Source organism: Oryx dammah, unplaced genomic scaffold (genome assembly GCF_014754425.2).
Source record: "Oryx dammah isolate SB20612 unplaced genomic scaffold, SCBI_Odam_1.1 HiC_scaffold_8, whole genome shotgun sequence".
Classification (NCBI taxonomy): Eukaryota; Metazoa; Chordata; class Mammalia; order Artiodactyla; family Bovidae; genus Oryx; species Oryx dammah.
The window spans coordinates 21,948,191-21,963,211 of NW_024070192.1; the positions used below are offsets into that span (position 1 = coordinate 21,948,191).

Consider the following 15,021-nt stretch of genomic DNA (forward strand, 5'->3'; position numbering starts at 1 on the left):
GGCCCGGGAACCCTGGGTTGCTGGCGCCTGCGCAGAGCCCTCTGTCCCAGGGAAAAAGGCTGGGGCAAAAGGCGGCTGAGATTGGCAGAGTGAAATATTGCTGCCGAGGGAACGTAGCAGGGCACACGTCTCGCTTCTTTGCGCCTGGGTGCCCTGTTTCTCCCCATCACCTACTTACTTCCTGACTGCAGCCTCTCTCCCTGTGGGACTTTTGCACAAGGAGCTCCAGATTCGATACCCTGCAGCGCTGCGGAGTCGTCAGGCAGTGGCACCCCGTGCACTGCAGAGACCCGACCCTCCTTGCTACCTTCTAGCCAGAAGTACTGCAAGCTGATTCCCTCCGCCCCCTTCCCCCACACTCTCTCTGCTCTTCCCATGCAAAACAGACCTCGGTGCCTCAGCGTCCTACCCTTCTGCAGGGCTGCAGTCCGGCCCCGCCAAGACCTTGCTGCAGAGTGCCTCAGATCCTGATCGTGAGCCGCGGGGGTCCACTCCCCGCCCTCGGCCAGTGCCCAGGGGGCGACAGCTGCAACTGTAACCTCCAGTTGTGTCAAGGTCCAGTTTGAATGACCGCTGTCAGCCAGTGAAGACATGACGACCCTGGACTCTAACAACAACACAGGTACTAAGATTCCTTTGCTACCATCATCATTCTCTGTCACTGTCTCCTCTCCTCTACGTCTTGGAACAAGAGGAACTTTGAAAGGGACCGGGGACTCGCTTGGTCAGGGGATTTGCTAGTGGTGGACATGGGGCTGGGATTTCCACAGCGGGTTGTTCGGCCTGGGAATGCGCCCGGAGGCGCCCCACCGTCACCCTTCAGACTCCTAAAGCTCCCTTTAGCTAGAAGGACTCAGATCGCGGGGAAGGAGGGAATGGAGAGAGTGGGTACGTGTCGGTGAGACGAACAGTTTAGAGTAACTGGGAGTTTTGGAGCACTGCCCCGAAACGCCCCCATCTATCCTCCCGCTGCAGCTGTGGCATGCCTGGACTTTTCGGAAGGAGGACCCCCTCTTTACAATCTTCCTCTTCCCTCAGAGTCCGCAGGAACTTGAGAAGCAGAGGGGCGACCCGGGTTCCAGGCAGGAGGGACTGGGGAAATGGGTCGGATCTCACTGGGGAACCCTCAGTGACAGTAGGGAGTGGCACTTGAGAAGCCCCAAGAGTGGTGCTCTGCCCCAGGGAGGACACCCAGAGCGCCCAGGCAGCCCGGAGCGCTCACATGGCTGCAGAGCCGGGCCCACGTGCTGCGTTTGTTTTCATTCAGCAGAAGCCGTGGCCGCCACCCCATTGGTGGTTGCCTTCCGGCCCCGTTACATAATGAGCTCCGCCCCCCGGTTGCCCCGGCAACGCGTGATCCCCCTTTTCTCCTCCCCTTGTAGTCCCGACCCAGCTGGTGTTAGAAGCTCAGCCCAAGACCCCGACCCGGGACTCCGAGGAGGGGCGGAACGGGGGCGGGGCTACTGCTCCCGATTGACGGAAGTGGAGAGGGCGGAGCCTCGGGTACTGGGGTTCCTCGTTGGGGAGCCACGTGCAAGAGTCACACGTGGAGCTGGGACGTGAGGCCGGCTGAGGGCCTGGCTCCCGCCCCGCCCCGCTGAGATCTGGGTGAAGCTGGGCTGACTCACCGCCCCCGCCTGCCTCCTTTTCCTGTCCGCTTGTCGGAGGGGGGCCCCCCTTCGCCATAACCGATGCAGAGTAAGACGGAGTCATCCCTGACCTCTCGTGGCCTCATGTTTACACTCCTCAAAGAAACCTCACATCTAGCTTTCTCCTCACTCCTTTTCAGTTTATTGTCTTTGCACCTACTTCACCGTACCGCCTTTAGAGTCAGCTTCTCCACAATACAAATTCCTTCTGTTCCCCAGCATCTCTTTTCTTAGTCCTGCCAACACTCTTGCCCATTCCCCCACGAAACAAGAAGCAGCTTGCCTCCTAAGGACTTCCCCAGTCGGTAAAAAAATCTGCCTGCAATGCAGGAGACCAGGGTTCAATCCCTGGGTGGTGAAGATACCCTGGAGAAGGAAATGGCAACTACTCCAGTATTCTTGCCTGGGAAATCCCATGGACAGAGGAGCCTGGCGGGCTTCAGTCCATGGGATCACAAGAGTCGGACACGACTTAGGGAATAAACCACCACCACCAAAACAACTAGATCTCAGAAACATAGCTGAAAGGATATAAAGTCTCTTTTCATCTTTCTTTTCTCTTCCCCACTGAAAGTAAAACTGGGGCTCTGAGAAGGGACTTGATTTCCTCTAGATCACAAATCAAGTTGTTGGTTGGTGGTAGATCTAGAGCTAAAACCAGACTCTTTTGAATGTGCCCCTCACTTCCAGGTTGGAAGTCTCTTTGGATGAAAATCTTAACTTGCTTTTGGGGGATGGCTGAATTAGGTCAGGTTCATTTACCACCAAACAAGTATCCCATCCCCCCACCTCAACCCTGAAACTGTAGGAGCTGGTCTGTTGTGCAACTGTTTTACAGGGAACTGGGTTCACCCTGACCAACCTTGAGCTATTTTAGGGTGGCCCTGCCCAGCTTAGTGTGTGTCAGTGGGTGAGCAAGACATGCCTCTGTAGACACGGTAGCATGGCCTGTGTCGGCTCACACGTGTCCTGGGATCCTCCCTTCTCCCACCCCACCGATGGCAAGCCAAGCGAGGTAGTTGGCCAAAGGTGTGGCAGACAGGTCGCTTTTTTATCCTGCTAATGCAATGGGAACTCGGCCATCTGGTTGGCAATATAACTAGAGGGCCAAAGTCCCTGAATGGTTAGAGAGCCAAGGTCATTGTCAGCAGGCGGAGAGATCTAGAAGGGGGAATTCCAAAGCTTTAGGCTGGACAGTTTGTTCTTCACTTCCACCTCCTGCAGCTCATACTGTTAAGCCCTTCCTGGATTCAGAGACAGACTCTACTCTGACTCTTGATTTTGGAGGCCAGGGGAACAGCACCTTTGGAGATGATGTCTTTCAGTTTTGAGAGAACGTAATTGTTTTATTCTTGTAAGACCTCTGTTCTCCTCACTGTTGGCTAGCTGCCCCTCCATGGTCTCATCCCTGGAATGGTCTTGGTATTAAAATCGGCAGCTGGGCTGTTTTTCTTGAAGCTTGTGCATTATGAATGGTTTTCAGCTGCTCTCCCATCCCCAGGTCAGCTGCTGACAATTAAGTCATTAGCTGCGTTTGATACTCTAAAGGAAGGCATCCAGGGCGGAGGTGGGGGGAGCAGTACATATGTGAGATAGCCACAGAGCATCACAGAGGTCATGCCTCTAGGGAGGTAACTCACACGCAAGGCAGACGCAGAATGTCCCTGCCGAGAGTTGCAGGGCTTGGATGGCCACGTCTGGCTTATGTTGGGGAACTGCTTACTGTGGCTCTTCTGGGGACTCCAAGAGTAGGGGTGCCACATGGTTAACTTCTGAGTGCCCCGCAGTTGACACCCCTTTCCCTTGTGTTCTCCTGCCAGGTGGCGTCATCACCTATATTGGCTCCAGTGGCTCCTCCCCAAACCGCACCAGCCCTGAATCCCTGTACAGTGACAGCTCGAATGGCAGCTTCCAGTCCCTGACCCAAGGTTGCCCCACCTACTTCCCACCATCACCCACTGGCTCCCTCACCCAGGACCCAGCTCGCTCTTTTGGGAGCATTCCGCCCAGCTTGGGTGATGATGGTTCTCCCTCTTCTTCTTCATCTTCGTCGTCGTCATCGTCGTCGTCCTCTTCCTTCTATAATGGGAGCCCCCCAGGGGGTCTACAGGTAGCCCTGGAAGACAGTAACCGAGTGTCTCCCAGCAAGAGCACCAGCAACATCACCAGTGAGTCAGTTTCCAGCTCATTTGGGGGAAGGGAAGCTGTCCACGTCTAGGCGGAGAGTTGATCTTCATGTGACAGCTATTCCAGGGCCTACTCAGGGCCTCAGGGGTTTCTCCTCGAGTTGCACCAGCTGCTGTTGGCCCTATCTGGTCATCCAAGTGCCCCCTAGATACTGAAGTTCCTCCTCAGCTCTTCCCCCCACCCAGTCTCCAACCCAGAAAACCTCCAGTTCTCTGGCCATTCAGAAACCCCCGTTTACCTGCCTCCCCTCTCTCCCTGCAGAGCTGAATGGCATGGTGTTGCTATGTAAGGTGTGTGGGGACGTGGCTTCGGGCTTCCACTATGGCGTGCACGCCTGCGAGGGCTGCAAGGTGAGGCAAGGAGGAGGGAAGGGCAGGGGCAGGTGACCCTCTCCCACAGGACACGTAGGCCCGGCCTGGACCAAGATGCTCACTCGCTGCCCTGCTCCACAGGGCTTTTTCCGTCGGAGCATCCAGCAGAACATCCAGTACAAAAGGTGTCTGAAAAATGAGAACTGCTCCATCGTCCGCATCAATCGTAACCGTTGCCAGCAATGCCGCTTCAAGAAGTGTCTCTCCGTGGGCATGTCTCGAGACGGTGAGGCAGCACCATGGCCCCGCCAGCTTCCCCACACCCTCCCCCTTTCTTCCACTCGAGGTTTCTGAATTAGTCCCTCCCTTAAAAAGTCCCAAGACTATGCGTCTTGTTTGCAGAGAGGGTGGCCATATTTCATCAGGGCTTGGGTAAACACACACTTCTTTCCCATTTCTCTCTGGTCCCCTCCTACCACAAGCCCTACTTGGAAAACCCCCTCCATGGGTGTGGCCTTCTGGGTTTTAGTTTTGATATGGAACCCCAAGTCCTCGGGGGCTTGCCCTTTCAGGAGGAAGGAAGAGAAACATGTGAGTGTGCGTGAGAACTTCCTGACACTGCTCTCATCCTGTCACAGCTGTGCGTTTTGGGCGCATCCCCAAACGGGAGAAGCAGCGGATGCTGGCCGAGATGCAGAGTGCCATGAACCTGGCCAACAACCAGCTGAGCAGCCAGTGCCCGCTGGAGACCCCACCCACCCAGCACCCCACCCCGGGCCCCATGGGCCCCTCACCGCCCCCAGCCCCTGCCCCCTCACCCCTGGTGGGCTTCTCCCAGTTCCCACAGCAGCTGACGCCTCCTCGATCCCCAAGTCCTGAGCCCACAGTGGAGGATGTAATATCCCAGGTAGCCCGGGCCCACCGCGAGATCTTCACCTACGCCCATGACAAGCTGGGCACCTCACCTGGCAACTTCAATGCCAACCATGCCTCGGGCAACCGTCCGGCCACCACCCCACATCGCTGGGAAAGTCAGGGCTGCCCGCCTGCCCCTAATGACAACATCATGGCCGCCCAGCGTCACAACGAGGCCCTGAACAGTTTACGCCAGGCTTCCTCCTCCTACCCTCCCCCCTGGCCTCCTGGCGCTGCCCACCACAGCTGCCACCAGCCCAACACCAATGGGCACCGTCTGTGCCCCACCCACGTGTACCCAGCCGCCGAAGGCGAAGCCCCTGTCAACAGTCCACGGCAGGGCAACTCCAAGAACGTTCTGCTGGTGAGAGCACTGGGGGTGACATGGTCAGGGGGCTGGGGAGAACGGATTGAGCACAGGGTCACTGGGTGTGTATGGAGGCTAAGTGCAGAGAGGATGTTCAGTCCTGCAGGAGGGGCTCTGCCTGGGAAACCCTGATCTCCACCTGGCACTTGATTGCTGCTTTACCTGAAAGACCCATCCTCCAAGGCCGCAACGCTAACCCAGGCAGAATCTGGGGCCCAGCCCTGCCAGGGAAGTCCATCTGAGCTCTCCTGGCTCATACTCCCCTCCCCAAATCCTTCCCTTTTCCAGGCATGTCCCATGAACATGTACCCGCATGGACGCAGTGGGCGAACTGTGCAGGAGATCTGGGAGGACTTCTCCATGAGCTTCACGCCTGCGGTGCGGGAGGTGGTAGAGTTTGCCAAGCACATCCCTGGCTTCCGTGATCTTTCTCAGCACGACCAGGTCACCCTGCTTAAGGCTGGCACCTTTGAAGTGAGTGACTGTTTGGGCTCCCTGCTCTCAACCTTGGGAAGGATCCAGCAGAATGGAGGTCTGGGGTGGGGAGGGGCCACCTTACTCTTGAGTGATTAGGAAGGGGCAGAATCCCACCCAGTCCTGCCTGTGGATGGCCAGAACTTGTCATCTCAAATGGGGTCTAATTACATCTTGCTACCATAACATAACACTTCAGAGTACAGTGCTACCCCCACCCCTCCGTTCTAGGCATGAGCAGATTCACTTTGGTGAAGGGCCTTGCCCAGGGTCACAGGGAGTGACAAGGCTGAGACTCAGATTCAGGCCCATTGGATTCCAAAGCCAGTGGGATGTTCCCCATCCTTCCACCCGCTCTGCCTCATTGACCACTCAGAAACTAGCCCCGGTCTTGACTAAGAAATCCAAGGCAGCACCTGTAACTCCTTCAGGAAAAAAGCAGGGGAGATTTGGCAAGTCTTCCGCCCCACCCAGGATGACTGTCTCTGTTTCAGGTGCTGATGGTGCGCTTTGCGTCGCTGTTCAACGTGAAGGACCAGACGGTGATGTTCCTGAGCCGCACCACCTACAGCCTGCAGGAGCTCGGCGCCATGGGAATGGGGGACCTGCTCAATGCCATGTTCGACTTCAGCGAGAAGCTCAACTCCCTGGCGCTTACCGAGGAGGAGCTGGGCCTCTTCACCGCGGTGGTGCTCGTCTCTGCAGGTAGGTCAGGCTCTCGCCTGAGCCTGACCGGGGAGGAGGCGGACGCAGTTCGATTCAACACACCTTTTATGGAGTACCTACTCTAGGCCAGGCCCTGCACCGGGCACTGGAGATACAGACATGATTCAGACACAGTCTAGCTCAGGAGACAGACTCATGCCCAACTAATTATAAAACAGTGAGATAAGTGTCACAGTAGAAGCATGAACCAAGGGCTTTGGGAGCACACACAACTATTTCTGCCTGGGGAGCTGGGGAAGGAGGTGACACTCGAGTGGGGCCTCAAAGGACAAGCAGAGATACTGCCAGGCATAGGAGGGGGGAGGGGCGTCCCAGGCAGAGGGAACCACAGAGCAGCGGGGGAGCTAGGGCCCTGCTGGGCCTGTTCAGGGAAGGAGAGTGGCCTGGTGGGGCAGGAGCGGGGCTGGCCTTGCTGAGCCTGGGCTCCTGGTTTGCAGGCATCTCCTGCTTTCGGGTCAGGGCCTGGGAGAGGGCATTATGTTCCCCCTCCCGCCCCTTCCCCATCGGCCCTCTGAGGGGCTTCAGGGAGAGGCTGCGTGGCCACCGCTGCATCCTCGCAGACCTCCGCGTCCTCCTCCTCCTCGTCAGAGTCGGAGGAGCTCAGGGAGTCTGCCTCACTGCTGTCGTCTTCCCCACAGACCGCTCGGGAATGGAGAATTCCGCTTCGGTGGAGCAGCTCCAGGAGACGCTGCTGCGGGCTCTTCGGGCTCTGGTGCTGAAGAACCGGCCCTCGGAGACTTCCCGCTTCACCAAGCTGCTGCTCAAGCTGCCGGACCTGCGGACCCTGAACAACATGCACTCCGAGAAGCTGCTGTCCTTCCGGGTGGACGCCCAGTGACCCGCCCGGCCGGCCTTCCGCCGCTGCCCCCTTGTACAGAATCGAACTCTGCACTTCTCTCTCCTTTACGAGACGAAAAGGAAAAGCAAACCAGAATCTTATTTATATTGTTATAAAATATTCCAAGATGAGCCTCTGGCCCCCCCGAGCCTTCTTGTAAATACCTGCCTCCCTCCCCCATCACTGCACCTCCCCAGCCTCCCCTATTTAAACCACTCTCCCCCCACCCCGCTCTTTCTCTCTAGCCCCCCGATCTGTTCTATTCCTGTCTCAAATCCAATAGTTCACAGCTGAGCTGGCTTCTGTGGTGTGTGCTCGTTCTGGGGGAGGGGGAGGGGGTGGTGGAAATATGGCCAAGGCTGGGGGCACACCTCTCCATCTGGTCAGTTTGGGGGTGGGTACTCTGCCAGCAGATGGGAGGATACAGGGAAACAGCACGCAAGTCTAAGGGGGAGGGGTGCCCAAGGGGGTTATTTTCATCATATATTTATTACATAAATATATAGTAAAATAGACGAGCAACAATTACCATAAAAATATCTTTCTTTAAAATCCTGACCCAAAACACAACGGGGTGAAAAATCGCACATAACAGACATACTGATTGTCAACGTGGGGCAGGAGTAGGAGCCCCCAGGTCACCCCTACTGGCCCCAACCCCTCCCTGGGGAAGGGACCTACCGCCTTCCCTGTTTCTGGCCACAGCCCCCCTCCCCCCCCCCCCAGCACCAGCTTCTCATACATTCAGTAGCGCCTGCAGGGAAGTGTCCCCCTCCTCCCACCCAGGAGCTCCCAGGGCAGGAGTTGCTGTCCCCCTTCTGGACGGTGTCTGTGTCACACGCCCCGCCCTCTCCCAGCCCTGTAGACCCGCCACCAGGGGAAGGGGTAGGGGCTCCTCCACCCCCACCCTCCCCAGGTCTGAGCAGGGAGGAGGCTGGATGAGGTATGTGTGTTATGAGTGATGGGAGGGGGAATACTGAGATGGAGAGGCGGGTGGTGGGGGCAGGGTAGTGGTCATGGCTCTGGCACCCCCTTGTCCTGGCCTGGCCCCCTCCTCCTCGTCCCAGCAGCCCCTCCTCCCACCAATACTGCACCTGCTGCCCCCACTCTGCCTGCCCTAGTGCCCCGGGCCAATACTGGGGAAGGCAGGCTAAGCACCCACATCAAGGCCATCCCCCTCATTAGCACCAATGGCCCCCAGAAGAGGGCCCTGTCCCCTACTTCTATAGCAGGGACTGGGACGGCTGGCTGCCCGTCTAGAGCAGGTGCGTGGCACTCCTGAGTCCCCCAGCTCCTCCCCCACCACGTGTACTTGCTCACACATTCACATGGAGAAACACACACACACACACACACACACACACCCCACCCCACTGAGAGTGGGGGGAGGGGTCAGGGGTTACGGGGAGGAGTGGGGGATCACAGCTCACATGACTGGGCAGAGGTGGGTGAGGAGGGAGGGTTTCCCAAGTGCCTGTAAGAGGCCAAGCCTCTTGGAGGCCTTTTCTCCACCATGTGCATGGCTGAGAATGGGAATGGAGACGTGGCGGTGGGGATGGAGGGAGGGGAGACAGCAGACAGGTCAGGAATTCCACTGGGCCCCCAGGGGTGGGAGGAGGGTATGAGAGGGCTTATCCATGGGACTGGAATAATACAGGAATCAGTACCCCAGAAGAGAGATGGGGACTGAGACAGACAAAGACCGCAAGGGCAGCCCAAGAGCCCAAGGGGGCGGGGCAGGCACACACACAGGCGGCAGCCCTGCTCTTCCAGGCCCTCCATCCCCGTCCGAACACCTGAACAGTGGGGAAAGGACATGCCCCTATGTGTGTGTGTGTGTGTGTGTTTCCACGCATGTGTGTGCATGTGTATAGGGGGCTGTGGCAGGCTGAGGGTCAGGGTGGGGTGGCAGGTTCCCCACTGCTTAAGACATTTTGCCCCAATAGTGCAAAGCGCAGGAAGCCCTGGCACCCCGCCCCCCGCCCCCTGCCCCATTCCCCATGGCTTCCGGGGGCATCTATGTCCACCCATCCATCCCTGCCGACATGCAGCCCTGAGCCCAGGGCCCTCCGGTCTGCTCTGTCCCTCCCCGCCCTCCCCTCCCCCACCCTCAGAGGGCTACCTCCTCCCTCCCTCTCTTCCCTGCGGAGTGGGCGCTGGCAAAGAAGGGAGGAGGAGGGCAGCTCACCCAAGTGCAGACCAACAGAGCACTCCTCACCAGGAGGGTGGGAGGTGGCTCAAGCCAAAGTCCCTGAATTAGAGAAAAGAAGAGGGGGAAGGGGTCCCAGGGGCAGAGGGGCAGCTGGCCTAAAGAGCTTCAAAGGAAAAAGGCGGAGCACCAACCGCCCTCTCCCCCAGGGCCTTGACTAAGTGCCACTGATCTAAGCACCCCATTCTGGGGCCCGCCCGCCCAGAGTCTGGGGTAGTGCTAGTGGGAGCGGGAAAGAAGGAAGGCAGGGGTTAGAGAGAGCCCAGCAGACGGATGGGAACAGGGGCCCACGGGTGTGCAGGTTCTGGGAGAAGCTCACACACACCCCTTTCGCCTCCCCCCATGCCGCCCCCCAACCCCCGCCCTGGGGCAGCAGCATCTGGATCGTAGCTAATACTGCAGGATGTGAGGAGGGCGGGAGCTTGAGCCACAGTTTTTCCTGTGTGGGTGCCAAGGTGCAGAAGAGGAAGGGGGGTGACAGGGAGAGGCCCCCGGGGCTGGGCACTTGAAAGGGGAGCTGTGCGGGCAGCAGGGCAGGCTGGTGAGGGGCCAGCTGGCATCCAGAGTGAGAGGTAGATGGAACTCAGCGGGCACGAGTGGCAGAGAGCAGAGGGAGTACTGGGGCGGGGGGTGCCAAAGGGCACAGAGGGAGGGGCAAGGCAAGGGGGCGTGGCCAGGACCCTGTTGTATTAGCTCACAGCTCTGATGGCAGCCCTACCCTTGGGGACCTGACGTGGTGGGGGGCAGTTCTCTCTGATTTGGGGGGAGGAGGGGCAGCTCTCAAAGTGCTGGGGGGTGGGAGGGGGGGGTTCTCCCCTCTGGCCAGCCTCAGTTAATAACTTAATATCATCTCTCTATCAGTCGCTCGCTCTTTTTTCCTCTGTCTAGTATTTCTTCATTTATCTTCTCCCCTTGCCTGGTTTCCAAAGTGCAGTTAGAATGACTGTAATTTTTAACCTCCAGGGGAGGAGCCAAGCCAAGCCTTTCTTTGCACCAGGCATCTGGGGAAGCAGAGAGGCCCTCAGCCTGGAGGGGGGACCTAGGCCAAGAGACTGGGCGAGGGGGCTCTCTCGTGTGTGTGTGTGTGTGTGTGTGTGTAGGGGGTGAGTGAGGGCCTTTGCCCCCACCCCACATTCCTCTATCCCCTACGGTCAAGATGGCTTGTCCACTCTTAGTTCTCCCTCCCTTCTCCTACCTTCTCAGAGGACAGGGTCCTGGGAACTGCAGGACACGGTCCCCCCGCCCGCCTCCCACACTGTCCTTCTCATAGCAAGTTCATTTGTTTGCCCTGTCCCAGGGCTGGAGGTTCTGAGGAGGGACAGGGCGGTGTGGGGGTGTGTGTGGGGAGCTGAATCTATCCAAGGATGAGAGGGAGGAGAGAAGAGGTGTGGGGGTCTCCCTCAGCCCCCAGCTCTGCCCCTTCTCTCCAGGCTCCTCCCCACCAGCTCCGCACACCCTCTGGCCTCCTGAGGCTTTAGACTTCCTGATCCTCAAAGACCTCGAGGAAGAGTGGGGGGAAGAGTTCGGTGGGGCACTCGACTTTCATGTGGAGGAAGCGGCTGGCGTGGCAGGCCCCGATCATGCGGAGGTCAGTCACCTTCATCAGCAGCTTGGGCCAGAAGTGCGGAATGTTGTGTTTGCGGTGGTTGACGTAGTGCTCGAACGCCAGCAGGTACGCCTCCTGACTCTTCTCAATCTTGTCCACACACAGCAGGCCCGAGCGGTCTGCAGGGAGGGAGGGGCACGAGGCTGAGCGGGTGGAGGGGGGCAGAGGCCGAGAGGCTGGGGGAGAATGGAGAAAAACATGCGTTCTGCGGGGGCAGGGGGCAAGTCGGGGGCAAGCGCAGGGCAAAGCCAGTGGAGGGGCTGGTAAAGCAGACAGAGGAGTCAGAGGTGGGCCTGGGAAGAGAGGAGACTAGGAGATGAGGCAGGCCTAGGGGGTGGAGAGGTGGGGTGGGCAGAGGAGTAGAAGGAGGTTGGGGGCAGGGACGGGGGTCCTGAGAACAGAGGAGGGAGGGGAAGAGAAGGTGGATGGGAACAGAGTCAGGGGTGGGGAACAAAGGGGACTATGAGAGACAGAGAGCAGATGTGGGGCAGAGGTGAAAAATGAAGCCAGGAGAGAAGAGGGCGTGGGAAGCTAGAGATGGGCCTGGAGAGAACAAAGTGGGGATGGGTGACAGAGCAGGGGACAGTGGACAGAGGATGGGCCTGGGGACAGGGATAAGCTTGGGGGACAGAGAGGTGGGCTTGGGGAGCAGAGGGACTGAGGGGTTAAAGCAGGACGAGCCTGGGGCCCAGCCAAGGTCTCGGTCCCTGGAGGCTCCGGAGCCCACCCAGCCAGGCTAGCTACCTGTTGACATTAGCAGCACAGCCTGCAGCAGAGCCACTTCCGTGTCATCCAGGTTAAAGGCAGAGAGTGACTTGCCCAGTTCAAAGATGGCGTCAGAGACGACACCCAGGCCGCCATTCTTGAGCTGCTCCCGCTTGACGGCCATCTCCCCGCTCAGCGTCAGGGTGTCGCTCTCGGGGTCATAGCGGACAGCCGCCCGCAGGGACATGATCTCCATGCAGCACCCCTTCAGGAGGATGATCTGGTCTTCGCAAGGCAGCTGCAGAGCCACAGGAACACTCAGCATGACCCTCCCCATGAGTGTCCCCTGAAGGTGCCCCGGGAACTACGAGGCCACCACCAACCGGGAACACATGCTCTGGACAGCTACCCTTGCACTGGGTGGCAGACGTACCTTGCTTCACTAAGCCTCACAACAAGGTCTCTGAGTTAGGTCCTGTCATTACCTCCATGCCCACTGCAGATGAGCAAAGGGAGGTTTAGGGAGTTAGGCCATGTAGCCAAGCTCTCAAGCCAGTAGGGCAGCCTGTCCACAGAGTTAGTGCTCTTTAAAATAAGAATCTCCAGAGTCAGGATGGTCACGTAGACTTGCAGGGAGATGGGCAGGGAGAGGCTGGGGGTGCAGGGCTGGGCCCATGGAGCCTGTTAGTTCTTAGGAATCAGCTCACCCTGTGCACGCGTGTGTGCGTGCATGTGTGAATGTTGGGTGTGTTGACCTATAGGAATTGCTCCCTGTCCAGAGAGCTTCAGAGAAGGATGAGCTGGGACTGGGTGACCTGGGGAGCAGCCCAAGGCTTCCCTCCAGTGTGACACCAGGTCTCTCCTCCCATCCATCACTCACCTCGGAGAACATGGGCAGTTTTTTGGCAAAGTCCACCACGCGGGTGATGGCCGGGGTGATGATCTTGGTAAACTCGCTGAAGGCCTCAAGGTCCACCTTGTCTCCGTCTGGCATGGAGACGATGGGTGACTGGCCGATGTCGTCCGGCTAGAGGGAGAGATGGGGGTCAGTTGGGGCTGCAGACCCCTTTCAACCACTCACTGAGGCTCCCTGCCCACCAGGGGGAGCTCCAAGGCAGCTTGGGGAAGCGGGGGCCACCGCACCTAGGGACTCTGTGTCCCAGGCCTAGGGCTTCTCCCACCTCGCGGCAGAGAACAGACTAGCACCAGAGCTCCAAGATGGCTAAGAAGAACAAGGATCGTAAGACCAGTAGCGGTAATGCCATAACAACAGAAGCTACATTTGACTAATACGTAGCTAGGAATTAGGCCATGTGTTTTACACATATTATCTCATTTAATCCTCACCATGACTTATCACCACTAGTTGATGTTATACTTATCACCATTTCACAGATGAGGAAACAGAGTGCAGCTAAGTAACAAGCCCAGGTCGAGGGCCTAGTAAGCGGTGGAAACAGGATCTGAACCCTGTTACACATAAACACATACACACACACGTGCTTGCGTTCAGAGCTGGTGCTCCTTCCAGTGTACTGTTTCACCAGCTGACACACTCCAGCCATCAGGAGTTCTCTGCCTTCCCCCACCATACACAACCAACTGTCCATCTCCTCCCATGCTGACCATTTCCTTGGCATTCAGCTTTGCCAAGGCCTAAAACAACATGTGGCACCCAGGAGGCTCCCCAAAATACTGTTCCATGACTGTGTCCTTGCCCCTGCCTCCCAGTCACTGTGGAAAAAGGGGAGAGATCCTCCCTACTTCACTGGAAATTTGATGAGGCAAGGCCCTGCCCTCATCAAATCAGATGGAAAAGGCAGTAACACATACACAGGTGTACAAATCGGAACTGCCAAGCTGTGCAGACTAGCAGCTTTGGGGTGGACTAATCTAAGAAGGCTTCCTGGAGGAGGCGAGACTCTGAATTCGCTCCCCTCTCCTAGCCACCAGGCTGCCACTCTCACTCATGCCCCTTCTCTCCTTACCAGGAATTTCCGCCTCTGCTTCCAATGGCTGCCCTGGGCATTCGTGCTGCGATGGGCCTCCGTGGCAACATGGATCAGGTCCCACTCTTCAGGAGTGGGCTCTGGTCGCTGCTGCAGTGATCGGATCATCTCCTCCTTCCGTCGCCGCTCTCGGTTCTGCTCAATCAGCTTGCGCTTGGCCACCCGCTTCGAATCATCTAGAACCACTGTCAACAACAGACACAATGCCCTTTGCATGGCACACTCTGTCACCTGCTCAGAAACTACTCTTCCCAGTGTTCAGGTTGGAGAAACTGAGGGGAAGGGCCAAGAGAGGCTAAATGACTTCCCTAGTGGTCGGGTGGCACAACCTGGATCAGGATCATCACTGGGACCACATCAACTCCGACCCAGAGGATACCATGTTCTGGTCTAAAGGTGACAATGGTTACTGGGAAGCTGAGCCATCCAGTCCCTAGCTAACAAGAGGCCCTCTCTCACCCCACAGAGAACTGGAGTGCCTTCCCTGGCAGTCAGAGATACTGTGTTATGGTGCGGTACTCAAGACTTATTTCTACCCAACAACTCTCTGAAGACCCTTGACTGGTGAAAGGCAGGTAGGCACCAGGGCCCGTGCTCAGGGCCCATAGAGGAATCCTCTGTTCCCTTTTCTTCTGAGATGAGGGCAGCAGGGACTGCTGAATTCCCTGAAGATTCTGAATACTCATTCCATCACCAGCCTGACCCAGATGGTCACTCTGCCCTGTGGGTACCCTGGAAGGGAGCTGCCACATCTGAACACACACCCCCCACAGCTGCCTGGCCCGGTTCCCCCACCCATCCCCTTACAGTCCATGGCCATGCCCACAGCGATGCACTTCTTGAAACGGCACAGCTGGCATTGATTGCGGGTGATCTTATCAATGACACAGCAGCTGTCATATTTGCACGAGTAGGTGGGATGGAGGTTCTTCTGGATTGTGCGGCGAAAGAAGCCCTGGAGTGGGGGCGTGGGGGGGAGAGACAGAGCATGGTGTGATCACGATCTTCTCTTCCTGAACCAACCA

At 57.8% G+C, this 15,021-nt stretch overlaps 2 protein-coding genes across 2 annotated transcripts in view; one reads left to right on the forward strand and one right to left on the reverse strand.

Moving 5' to 3' along the window:
- NR1D1 (nuclear receptor subfamily 1 group D member 1) lies at window positions 1-7,761 on the forward strand. Its single transcript, XM_040245451.1, has 8 exons — window positions 1-622; window positions 3,470-3,817; window positions 4,098-4,186; window positions 4,289-4,433; window positions 4,786-5,426; window positions 5,718-5,903; window positions 6,398-6,608; window positions 7,268-7,761. Exons 1-8 carry the CDS (start codon window positions 592-594, stop codon window positions 7,465-7,467), a joined length of 1,851 nt encoding a protein of 616 aa, XP_040101385.1. The 5' UTR covers window positions 1-591; the 3' UTR covers window positions 7,468-7,761.
- Window positions 6,657-15,021, reverse strand: part of THRA (thyroid hormone receptor alpha) — a 24,673-nt gene continuing 16,308 nt past the window's right edge. The window contains exons 5-9 of the mRNA XM_040245452.1: window positions 14,804-14,951; window positions 13,976-14,181; window positions 12,868-13,014; window positions 12,027-12,285; window positions 6,657-11,401 (exon numbers count right to left, since the gene is read on the reverse strand). Coding sequence (XP_040101386.1) covers window positions 11,151-11,401; window positions 12,027-12,285; window positions 12,868-13,014; window positions 13,976-14,181; window positions 14,804-14,951 — 1,011 coding nt within the window. The 3' untranslated portion in view covers window positions 6,657-11,150. The remainder of the gene's footprint in view (window positions 11,402-12,026; window positions 12,286-12,867; window positions 13,015-13,975; window positions 14,182-14,803; window positions 14,952-15,021) is intronic.

Bases quoted from the DNA above. Each gene is read 5' to 3' on its own strand.
- NR1D1 (XM_040245451.1), top strand. From the start codon at position 592: ATGACGACCCTGGACTCTAACAACAACACAG. The intron at 623-3,469 runs GTACTAAGATTC...TTCTCCTGCCAG, and splicing joins GGACTCTAACAACAACACAG to GTGGCGTCATCACCTATATT. The intron at 5,427-5,717 runs GTGAGAGCACTG...TCCCTTTTCCAG, and splicing joins ACTCCAAGAACGTTCTGCTG to GCATGTCCCATGAACATGTA.